Source organism: Neophocaena asiaeorientalis, unplaced genomic scaffold, assembly GCF_003031525.2.
Source record: "Neophocaena asiaeorientalis asiaeorientalis breed wild unplaced genomic scaffold, Neophocaena_asiaeorientalis_V1.1 scaffold131, whole genome shotgun sequence".
Classification (NCBI taxonomy): Eukaryota; Metazoa; Chordata; class Mammalia; order Artiodactyla; family Phocoenidae; genus Neophocaena; species Neophocaena asiaeorientalis.
This window is the reverse complement of record NW_020173201.1, coordinates 1,671,811-1,684,643: the sequence shown is the minus strand read 5'-3', so window position 1 is coordinate 1,684,643 and position 12,833 is coordinate 1,671,811. Positions and strand designations below refer to the sequence as shown.

At 36.0% G+C, this 12,833-nt stretch overlaps 1 protein-coding gene across 3 annotated transcripts in view; it reads left to right on the top strand.

Annotated features, from left to right (window-relative positions):
• Positions 1 to 12,833, top strand: part of MINPP1 (multiple inositol-polyphosphate phosphatase 1) — a 71,449-nt gene that overhangs the window by 37,566 nt on the left and 21,050 nt on the right. Inside the window, exon 5 of one of the 3 annotated variants that reach the window (XM_024744858.1) lies at positions 6,769 to 8,169. The exons of 1 other annotated variant lie outside the window; for it this stretch is intronic. In XM_024744858.1, coding sequence (XP_024600626.1) covers positions 6,769 to 7,162 — 394 coding nt within the window. In that variant the 3' untranslated portion in view covers positions 7,163 to 8,169. Of the gene's footprint in view, positions 1 to 6,768; positions 8,170 to 12,833 lie in introns of those variants that run through there. One more of the 3 variants, XM_024744860.1, reaches the window with a different exon arrangement.

Below are 12,833 nucleotides of genomic sequence, written 5' to 3'. Positions count from 1 at the left end.
GAGATAAATTTTCTCAAAGCCAGATTTTTAATAATATTCCTTGACATTTTTTAAAAAGATGTAAACCAAACCAATTAAGTGTCTTCTTATTCTGCGCTCAATGAAGATTTGTGTACATACATTTAGGAATGAGTTACACATAGTTCTTAAAGTGATCGTTTGTTTCAGGTGATTGTATGATATATATATATAATATATTACATATATATGTGTATATATTTTTTATATATATATTTGTGTTGTTTTGTAATACACTTGACCAGGGGTGATATTGCTGTCAAAAAACAAGAAATCATGCATCCTGATACAAACTTGAAGCATTGTCTGCTGCTGTATTTTGTAATCAGGTGTCTTAGAAATGGGCAAAGTGATTTTAAATAGTTATGTCTGGGAAATGAGAGAAATAAAGAGGGGGAGATTGGTTGGCAAGGAGAAGATGTTCATATATAAAGAAAGTGTTTAGGAAATAAGAAGTAGAAGACATTGGATCTGGATACAACCTCAGTACAGTGTTCCAGATAGCTAGTACTTACTAATGGGAGTTGAAAAGTATTTGGCTTAGATGTTGGGTCTCTGAAACTGAGAACTGTCATTTGTTGACATATTCCCTTTCTTCATGCTACAATAAAAATGTAGATGCATACATCCTTTATTACTCAGCAAACTGAATTCATGGTGGAGAGTATGTTGTACTGAGTGTCTCAGAGTTATTGAGAGAAGATGGTCTCCATAAGCTCATAATAGACACATGGTGTCTCAAATTTTAGGAAGCAGTTAGTCATGTAGTGTGTTCCTGAAGCAAGATTTCTTGTCTTTTGTTTTTGTTTATCCTCTATCGCATATTTATTTCAGGTTAAAAACCCGGGGAATGTAATCTTTGCCTTTTATACATTCTTGGAGAAGAATTGATGCCTTGTTTAAGAGATAGTCCATTTTCTTATTCTGTAGGATTTAACATGTGCTCTCACCAAAGGGCATGTTGCTAAAGAGTATTTTTTAAATTGCCCAATTCACATTAGTACGCCAGGGGCCTTGTTACCAAGCACTAACATTGTGGTTTTGCTCAGCTGGTATATTGAAATGCCATGTTTTCATAGCCCCCCCCACCCCCCGCCCACTGATTTGATTTTAAATTGATTTTAAATTTGTACTAAGTTTTTTTTATTTGATTTGATTGATTTTAAATCAGCAATGGCTTGAAAGTAAACTTGGGTTACTAAATTCCTAACTTATTTGCTCCAGTCCAGTTATGCAAATATTTTCCTATATAAGAGGCATTGAGCTTTTTCCAAGTGAATTTTTTTGTGTGTATATTATATTCGTGAAACTCGATTTATAGTATTCCTGTATTCAAGTTCAAGCTAAAAAATTAAATAATTTCAGATGTTCCCTTCTTTAAAAAAAAAAACAATTTTGAAAAATTGAACTTAAGAATCAGGCTGAGGACAATTAATATTTTTTTGAAAGGATTTAGGTTAATCTTTTATATTATCTATTCCTATGAATTTAATGCATAGTATTTTTTCTAGTGAGTTTAATTGATGGTTCAGAGTTAACTTAGGCAAGTAAGTTCACTTCAGTGTTTTCATCTGTAAAAATGGGATGATGATATCTACATCATAGGGTAAACCAGATACTACACTTTACTAAAGCCACAACAGGCAGCATTTCTATTATAAGACTTCATAGGAATGTATTCATGATCCAGCTCAAACGCCACCTCCTCAGCAAAGTCCGTCCAATTCTTCCTCAGAGAGGGTGATTTTACTCTCTTTCTCTGGGTTCCCCTAACACTTAGACAAATTCTCATCTGCAAGAACCAGGCATATGTTTTGTTTGTATTTTTGTTCTTTCACCTTACCACCTTTTTTCTCCCCGTTTCTCATCTTTCCTCCCTCTTCTAAAAAACGAAACTAGCATGGTACCTGGCACTTGGCAGAGAATGCTAGTATCTGTCACATCTAAACAAATGGCAGAATGGATCTTTGAAAAGCCTCTTCTTTATGTTTCAGAAAATTGAGCACATCCATTTTTGTCCAGTGCTTTTTTTGTATGAATACAAGCAACATCAGCCAACTTCTTTTTCTGAAGTAGCAACAGCATCTGCTATTTGTGCAAGACACTTTAAGGCACAAAGGTTAAAGGCAGACAAAAAATAATCATGAGTGAGATTGTGCTCATTTCTCCTTCTTTATATTTGGCATTATTGTAGAAATATATAACCTACAAAAAATTGTAAGTCGCTTACTATTTTCTGCAAGCACATTTGGATCTCTAAGTAAATTGATGTTTTTAGTTGTTTAGATTGTTTTGGGGAAGGCTACATTAGTCTTGACCCTCTAGTATGTAGTTTTCCTTGTCCTTAGTTATCATTATTGTATTGATGCATTTAACCAGACCTTTAAACATACTGTTTTTGTATATTGCATCCTTCTGTAATGGAGATTGATCTGTAGTAAGTAGATGATACTCATGGCATTTATTTTTTAAATTGCATTTTTCCTTCCTATTGAGAATTGCTTGGAATTCTAAAATATTTTTTTTAATTTAGGTAGATCATATGGCAGAAGACAGTCATTTATTTTTGTTGATTTGGCTTCCTATATGAATCTAATATATAAAGTTATTTGATTTCCCGTAAAACTCCCAATAAGCACTTTTAAAGCACAATTTTTCTCGAGTTTCTTCTCAAAAATAGCTGATTTTAATATGTGACTGAAAGTAGGCAGTCAAAAGAGAAAATGGGATTTATTGCTTTTTATATAAACCTAAGGAAGCCTAGGTTTAAACCTTAAATTTGGGTAACAGCTTAGATTTAATTTCTTCTGTAGCTTGGATGTAGTTAATAGGACTTTGAACTCATCATTTGTACATAGCCCTGTTGGTCTCTTCCCTTCCCCAACACACATTTTTTTGTTTCATATGTGTGTTTGTTATTTGTTTTTTATCTTTTTTTCTATTTTCTCTTTATTTGATTGACTTTTGAAACCCAGGTAGGTAGGGTAAGGCTGTTTACTCCACTGTCTATCAGATACTTTCCCACATAATAGCCACCAGCCACATGCGGTTATTCAGCATCTGAAAATGGGATTGGTCTGAATTCAGATTGCTGTAAATGTAAAGTACACACGGCATTTCAAAGACTTGGTAGAAAAGAATAAAATAGTTTTATTAATAATTTTTATGTTAATTACATGTTAAAAGTAGAATATTTTATATTATATATTGCCTTATATATTCTTCCCAGTTTATTGGAGTTCCCCAGTGGGGAAAAGAGGAGAGAGTTGCTGACAGTTAAGCCTTTCAGTGAGACAGTGAGGGTATTGCTGCTCTCCTTCCTGAACTCTGATGTGTCCTAATAAACCTTACAAAGAGCAATAGTAGACTATTGAGCTGAGGTTTGTTCCTGGCTTTGCACTTACTGCCTCATGGCTAGAAGATTTAAAATACAAACCAGTATCTTTATATTACATGTTTTTCTTTAACTTCTATCACTGTTAAATTCCATTATATTTACATTATGGCAGTGGCTTTGGCTTATTTATAGTCAAATATATAAAGGGGCGAGGCAAGTAACAAACGAACGAATCCATCCTATCTTAAACAACGTGAAATGATATATGTCCTGTGCAACAGGTATATGTCATCTCTGGAGGGTAAACCTTATTCCCTGTTCAGCTGATTATTGCCTTGTTAGGAGTTCATGTTGCCAGATCTTTCAGGTTTTTAAGAGGAGCCACAAATCTGGATTTTTAAGAATTTGAAATCTCCCACTTTTAAAATACTGACAAATATTATAAGATGTAAAAATATTTATGCAGTCAAACTAAATATAACTGTGGTTTGAATGGTACTGCTTTAGAACTTTGGACTTAAGGAGATACTGCTTGGAAATAAATAAAGGTTTTAGGTACTTTAGATGACCTAATTAAAGTATACCAGTTAAGAAAAGAGGCTTACAGTCACCTGCTGATGAATGGTTTTTAAATTTCACACCTTTTAGAGAATATTAATCTCAAAATAATGGATAATTGAGAAATAGTATGTTTCTCTGTATTTTTTGAGTATACTTTTCTAGTATAGTTTTATTTTCTGTAGGGATGTTTTTCTGCTCCTTATTCTCTTATTTTTCTGTTGCTTGTTATAATGTAAATTTAGTTTTCCTCAACATTTAGAAGAAGGCTGTATCAGGTTGCTCTTTTAACCTTACAGAGCTCCCTTTTCTGGTGTGTGTGTGTGTGTGTGTGTGTGTGTGTGTGTGTGTGTGTATACTGTTCAGGAATATGGTAGCTTGCTTCCTGGCTCTGCTCCTCTCCCCCCACTTTTATCTGGGCTTCCTTTTTCCTTTATCTCTGTGGTCCCTCTCCTGCTCAGTCTTGACCCCACTCCCAGCAGTTTCTCCTTAGTGTGGCCTCTGTCCTTCAGTGGAGCTTTGGAGCAGTTGTTTGGAGAGTTCATAAGGGCTAGATTTCTGCAGCCCCAGGAGAGGCCTAGAGGTAGTCCTCCCTTGCACTCACCAAGTTGAAGTTGAAGCATTTGAGTCCCTGTTTTTTTGCTCGTCAGCGGGAGTCTGCTCTTAGCAGTTGGAGGCCAATTTCATATTCTCATTATGTGGTCCCTCCATATGTAGTTTACAACATGGCTGTTTCCGCTCTCAGGTCAGCAGGAAGATCTCTCAGAAACTTCATCCCCTTTCAGTAACCTACCCAGATTAGGCTAGGTCCACCCAGAATAATCTTCCTTTTGATTAACTCAAACTCGAGTGATTAGGAAACTTATTTACATCTACAAAATATTTTCTGCCGTATCATATGACATAATCATGCAAGTGATATCTTGATATATGTAGGTCTTTGCCAATTTAAGAGGTGTGGATTATACTGGGTATATACACCAGGGGGCTGAATTCTTGGAGGTCATTTTAGAATTCTGTCTACCATAAATTTTATTCTATTTTTAATTGCTTTAAAAGGTAACATTGCCTAAAGCAAAAATAGTAATGATATGTTGTATGTTTATGGCATATAGAAAAAAATCAATCTATATTACTATTGTCATTATATATATACATACATATATAATATATAGTATCAGTACATACATATTCTACACACACACACACACACACACACACACTAGAGTAACCTAAACCCTTCCCAATTTCAGCTGCTATCTCAAATTGGCCCACAGCACTTTCCAGTGAATACCCGATGGCTGTTTGGGATTCTCCAGTTTTCAGATCTCTTACATGCTTCCCTCTGCTTCCTTCTACACTGATACTGATAATATGCAGGTCTTGAGGCTATTGATGATTCATGGAGAATACTTTTCCACAAAGTTATGTTGTGAATGTTTCCCTTGGGTTTGGGATCTGCTGTCCATTTGCTCCATCTGTTTTTTTGCAGTACGCGGGCCTCTCATTGTTGTGGCCTCTCCCGTTGCAGAGCACAGGCTCTGGACGCGCAGGCTCAGCGGCCATGGCACATGGGCCCAACCGCTCCGCGGCATGTGGGATCTTCCCAGACTGGGGCACAAACCTGTGTCCCCTGCATCGGCAGACGGACTCTCAACCACTGCGCCACCAGGGAAGCCCAACTCCATCTGTTTTTATGTGAGGAATTAGGAAGGTTCAAAAACTGCTGCAAATGCTGCTGTCCTCCCAGAAAATGTGAACCTAATGTGTTGGGGTGGTGGCAAGAAGTCAGATGGTTAACTGTGTTTGAATAGGTTTACGAATTATATTTAAGAACAATAGTCATATTCTTTTTATAAAAGTTGAGAGAAGGCTAAACAGTCATTTGCTGCTGCTTTTAAAAGAAGCCTTTACCAGAAAAAAATCGTAGAAAACTTGGAAAAAACAAAAAATAAAGGTGACCTAGCTCATGGTGTTGGAAGTTATGTTTCTGGCAGTGTATAAAGTCCATTCCCAACCACAGACACAGTATATGAGCTAGAATAGGTTATGTCTCTACCCTTTTGGAGCTCTCTTCCACATTTTGTGCCCAAATTGGGTCTTATAAAACATTGAGGAATAACATGCATTACTGTTCACTGTTCAGACTTGGTTTTAACCGAGAAATTTACTGAATAGTGCTTGTCCTTATTCCCTAGATAAAGATAAAATAACATTTGAAATTTATTCAGATGAGCTCCAAGGAGTAATCAATATTTACTAAGGGCCAGTCCTTCACAGACAGGCAATGCAGTTTTGAAATACATATCAACTTCAAGTTCCTTAATCTACAAGAAAAGACTCAACACTCTCTTTAAACTTAAAGAATAATGTGTATGCTCACTGTTTTAGATGGGTTTACAATACTACAGTGTTCTAAAATTTTGGAACATAACTTTTATTATAAAAAGTTCAGAGCTTCCCTGGTGACACAGTATTTGAGAGTCCGCCTGCCGATGCAGGGGACGCAGGTTCGTGCCCCGGTCTGGGAAGATCCCACATGCCGCGGAGCGGCTGGGCCCGTGAGCCATGGCTGCTGAGCGTGAGCATCCGCAGCCTGTGCTCCGCAACGGGAGAGGCTACAACAGTGAGAGGCCCACGTACTGCAAGGAAAAAAAAAAAAAGTTCAGTTCTCTGCCACACAGAATTTCAGCCATATTGTTGTTATGTAGGTTGTTGTTGTAAAGATTACAAAGAGATGATAAAGTTGTATGCTAATTCTAAGTATAGCTATTATGTTTAAAAGCTATTATGTTAAATTATTTTGTATGTAAAAATATGTTTATATGTATTTTTTTCTCTACTTCTCTTTTAAGTTCTCAACCAATTTCCTCTCCAGTCATCCTTCAGTTTGGTCATGCAGAGACCCTTCTTCCACTGCTTTCTCTCATGGGCTACTTCAAAGACAAGGAGCCCCTAACAGCTTACAATTACAAGGAACAAATGCATCGGAAGTTCCGAAGTGGTCACATTGTACCCTATGCCTCAAACCTAATATTTGTGCTTTACCATTGTAAAAATGCTAAGACTCCTAAGGAAGAATTCCAAGTGCAGATGTTACTGAATGAAAAGGTGTTACCATTGGCTCACTCACAAGAAACTGTTTCTTTGTATGAAGATCTGAAGAACCACTACAAGGACATCCTTCAGAGTTGTCACACCAGTGAAGAATGTGAACTACCAAAGGTGAACACATCTGATGAGCTATGAGTAACTGGAAAACATTTTTAATTCATCAGAAATCTCCAGGGAGTGATCCCATGCTTGGAATAGGTGGGCAGTCCCTGGCTACAGCAAGCTTTAACATTACTTGGGTATTTCTGTCTTTTCAAAGAAAAACGTTTCTTTTTGAGGCTGGACGTGGATGTGTAAGAAATGATTCTTCACTGGAGCAGCTCTCTTAAAGGAAAAAGATCTATTCAAAAAGATAAGTGGCACTACAAACATTTACAGAAGTTAAATATTTATGTAAGAAAACTCACACTAAGATAGAATGTGACTTCAGGATGATACTTGAAAGTTGGAGTAACAAAATATTATGTCAGTTGGACAATCCATAACTTGATTGGACTAAGTCTAGGAACTTTGCCAGTTGTGCTGCAGTTCTTTCTCTTTTCCTCAGGTAGCACAGTTCTGGTATCATCTTTCTTAATCAGAACTATTATGATTCACTGGGAGTATCGCTTTGAAAGAAAGCTAACATCTCTCTAGTTGAGAATTCGAAACGATATTAATAAACAGAGTCTGATTTAAAAGAACACCTTCACTGAAGGAAGACAAAAATATAATAAATATCTTTGTTAATAGTATTTATAAAGTATTTGAACACTGTTTCAATAATTCCTTTTAACCTCCTAGTAAGTCTTGCAAAACCATTCTTTAATTATTATCATTCCTGTTTCACATATGTAACAGTGGAAGAACAAAGAGGACCATTAGCAACAAGACAGAAGAATAGAATCAAAGTTTCTTAAATCCATTGCTTAGCATTTTTTAAAAAAATTTGTCATTTTTGCTTGTATTTTTATATTTTACTATTATGTGAAATATATCTTTTGATGGTTTAGTTTCCTTTTTGTTCATTTCTGTAAAGAAAGACTTCCTACTGGTGGGCTTAGTTTCACAGATATGAACCCATTTCAAAGAAATGGTTCTGAGTTCTCTCAAATGCCAGGAAAATGTTTGCTATAATAATAAACAGAATTCCTGTGACTTTACTACCAGGTCTTTTCTGCTCTCCATATTGATACACACTCAGTAACTGATGGTAACAGGCTAGCATTTCAAGCAGCTTTGACTAAATCAGGCAATATAAGGAAAGTTTTTTCTAATAGAAGTTTCCTCAGATTTTCACTTATTAGAGAAAAATTGAAATCTGTTTTATTAAAAATCTAAATAAAAAGTGATACAACTATATATTGAAGGTATAAAAGAAGATGCATAGATCATTGGTCTGTAGATCATTGATCTTCAAATGAATGATATTCATAAAATAGATGATTAGCTGATAAATACTACTGATGCATCAATACACTGCTGACTGTTCCTGCAAAGGTCTGGTATTAATCTTTTTCTTTTTTTAAATTTGTAATTAGGCAGACAAGAAGAGAACAGTGTAATGAGCATTCATACTCATCATACTGTTTTTTTTTGTTTGTTTGTTTTTTGGTTTTTTTTTTGCGTTACACGGGCCTCTCACTGTTGTGGCCTCTCCCGTTGCGGAGCACAGGCTCCGGACGCGCAGGCTCAGCGGCCATGGCTCACAGGCCCAGCCGCTCCGCGGCATGTGGGATCTTCCCAAACCGGGGCACGAACCCGTGTCCCCTGCATCGGCAGGCGGACTCTCAACCACTGCGCCACCAGGGAAGCCCTCATCATACTGTTTTATCAAAATTAACATTATATCATTCGGTTTAGATCCAAATAAGAAGAATTGAGGACTTTTGTATGCCTCCCTGGTGCTTTTGCCCTCACTTGCTGCCTAGAGGTAGCCACCAACATGAAGTTCAGTATTTACCACTCCATTGCATGCTTGACTCTGAAAACTTGTAGTATTGTTGTGGGAATTTAAAATTTTCTATAAATGGACTTATACTGTGCGTATCATTCTTGAATAATTGATTTCTTTTAATTGCTATATTTGTTTTTCAAGACTTCTTGATCCTGATCACTTGTCTTAGATTAACACCATCAGTTCATCAATACCTGTTGTGTACTTTTTATGTACAAACACTAGACTAAGTCTCTGGGCATGTTAAAGTGGAATGAACCTAGTTTTTCTTTCAAGGGGGTTATCTTAAAAGACCTTAAAATAAATTTACTTGATGTCTGGAACATTAAATAATTTGATTCATAAACTTTTCATAGACTATTAAAGTTTTATAGGAATTGTTTAATTTATTGTTAAATAGAACTATATAGTTATCATTGTAGTCCTTGATATGTAAAATATTTCAGGATAGAGGGTAAGTGTGGTCCATTTTCCCTAATGTTACAGAGGTTGTGACATTACTCTGGTGCTATTATTCTCACTTAGGAAATGCCTGAAACCGAAGAATCTCATGATAAAAGCAAAAGGTCTTTTCTAGGATAGGATGTATAAAAAGTTGAACGTTGAATAATAATCTTTGGCCAACAAGAGTTCATTCATGATAGGTGACCAAATTATTCAGTCAAGCCAAAATTTAATCGCTATCGGTTCTGAGACTTTGGTCAGTTAGTAAATAGCCTGTGGACATTAGCCATTTTTCTGTCTAGTCTACAACCTGATGTGTGCAGTGCATTGTACTTACTGTTTTTTATAGTCATTTTATCATTTTGAAGTTTTTTTTCTTCAACAAATAATCATGCACTTGAAACTCTTTTTGTATATAATCTTGATCTCAAAAGGAGCTTCGTTTTTTTTTAGGCAAAATCAACTTTTATGATAGCTTTGAGTGCTTTCCTTTTATAAACTTCAGAATTGATGCACGCCCTTAAACATTTGGGAGTTACATACAACCAAACCAGAATCTATAAGTGTCAATTTTTGGAATATATTTCTCTAAGGTGGTATTTCATATAATTCATTAATGATCCTTGGAATTTGGACTGTGTTCTGCCAAATGTAAGCTGAAAATAAATATTTGCATTACAGTGTAATTTGCCTGTATCTAGCTCTTCTCCTTAACTTACCCAATCACTTAATTCTCATAGAATCACAGGTCACTGAATTCTCTCCTATTCTTTTTCTCTCCCTCAAGCATTTTCTTCCACTCAACCTATCAGCTCAGTCTACCCTTAAGCACCTTCACATCAATCTGTTAAGCTATTTTTTAATTGGGGTCTCTGTGTGTGTGTGTGTGTGTGTGTGTGTGTGTTTGTGTGTGTGTGAGAGAGAGAGAGAGAGAGAGAGAGAGAGAGAGGAGAGAGAGAGAGAAAGGGAGAGAGTATTTTTGAGAAAATTCCACAGCAAGAAAAAAGATGTCATTTTCTTCTAGTTAAAAGATTTGTAGTTTGAGCTTCATACCTTGCAACCTGAGAGGAAGTTAATTTCTAAAACTTTAACTATTTTATCATTACTGGAATAATACATTTTACGATAGAAGTATTCTTAAATTTATTACTTCTAAAACCAGTCTCAGTTCAACATCTTCCATGTACTATATTCCCAGATTTTAAACCATTATTTAGACCCAAGCAGTTTATGTTCATACTTTTGTTTGTGTTACTGGGAGAACAAATAATTGTTCATTAGAATGATAGCCTTCCAAATTGAATAATACTCCTAGTATAATAAGAATGTTTCATTAGAATATTTATTTTACATTATTTATGAAATAGCTAATATGAAAGATTAAGTTGGGATTTATTGATTCTCTCAGCAGTTTTCATTAGAGTTCATTCCACTAACCTTGGGGTTCTGATTGTTTCTTGACCAAATGTTAACAATGTGGGTGCTTTTGGAAACTTTTTCAATAAATATTCTCATTCTGGAAGAAAATCCAATTTTGATGTAAAATATGTACTTGTGAACCATATCTATGATAGAGAGAGAGAGAGGTAGAGTCCTTGGGACAATGACTCGTCAGAAGACCAAGACATGACTAAAACACAGGCCACTACGGAACTGGGAAATAATTGAGATGAGATCCGAATGAGCCAAAACAAAAACCAAGCGGGAATATTCCTCTACTGAATTAGTAGAATTAACCAGCAGATTTAAACAAAATTGTAGGGAAGGAGTTGCAGCCTTAGTGTTCTGTTTACAGGGTACTTAGGGAGGTGGTGTTAAATGGCTCAGAACTGATATGTGAGATTTTCCTACATATCTAGTACTAAGTTATTTTCCTGAACCTTGATTGGGGTATCAGGGGATGGGGAGGGTGGAGTCGGTCAGAAGTGCGCTTCCTTGCCCTTTCAGAGATCTCCTGATTCTGTTCCTGCCCCCATTTTCATCTGGGCCTTCTCTTTCCTGTACCCTTTTTGTCTCTATCATGTTTAATATGGATTTTTATTCCCAGGAGATATTTCTCAAAGTTATGTTCCAGAAGGGAGCTTCAGCTGGTGAGTTTTGAGAGTTCATAGGGCCCCTCTGCTCAAGTCCTCTCAGAGCTTAAGGTAGTAATTCCTTGCACAACAGCAGTTAGCCCTCTAAACTTCCAGTGAGTACCTATAGTGACTTGGGAGTTCCCTCATTCCATCAGCTACTCTACTGCTTCCCTCTGCTTCTTCCCAGTAAGATGGTGCTTATTGGTATGGGCCTTGTAGCAACTGGTGGTTTGTCTTCCACCCTCTCAGTTTGGGAAATTCTTAGGGATGCTTCATCGACTTGTGTTGCAGATACAGTCTATGGAGTTTTGTTTTTTAACTTTTGTTGCTCTCTTTTTAGGTGATGGGAGGTGATGGGAAAAGTTAAAAAATCATGCCATCACTGTCATCTTCTCAGATTCTCCTTTCTAAGTCTTTTAGAGGATCACCATTCATATATCTTCACTAATAAAGGTCCTGTTCAAATAATTTGCCCACTTCTTAAAAATTTACTTATTTATTTATTTTTGGCTTATTGGGTCTTTGTTGCTGCACACAGGCTTTCTCTAGTTGTGGCCATAGGGTCCACATATGTTAAGTTTTGGAGTTACGGCTAAACAATTTTCTGAAGAAGTTGAACCAATCTATACTCCCAAAAATGGTATGTGAAAGTGCCATATGGCTGACCTTCTACCAATAGTTGGTATTATCCATCTTTTTCATTTTAGCTACTTTTGTAGTGTGTTGAGTTATCTCATTGTGGTTTTAATTCGCATTTCTTTATGGTTAATGAAATTAAGCATTTTCAAATGACCATTACATAACTTCTTTTGTGAAGTGCCTGTTCTAGTCTTTTACCCATTTTCGTATTGGTTTGCCTGCCTTTTTTCTTGTACTGACTTGTAGGCTCTAGTAGCTTTAAATCTTTTTCTTTATCCTTGATATTCTGAAATGTAAGTGTGGGATTGTCTTTGTTTAGTATGAGAAGGTAGACCTGAAAACGAATGGTTTTTTCCAGATCTGGAAACTTCTCAGTTTTTCTTTCTTTAAACATATTTCTTTGCCATTTTTCCATTCTCCTCTTCTGGAACCCCTGTTAGATGTATGTTGGATCCTTTCAATCTGTTCACCTGTAAATTAATCCTTCAGGGCTCTTCACAGCTTTTCTATATATTTTTCAACCTTTGTCTCTCAATGCTTCTTTCTAATTTTCCTTACTGTTTTCATCTAGTCTAGAGTTTATCCAATCTGGTGAGGGTTTTTTTGTTTGTTTGTTTAATTTTATTACTACTTTTTAAAAACTTCATGACTACTTAAAAATAATTTCCAATACTTCTAATTGGTTCTTTTTCATATTTACCTGTTTTATTTC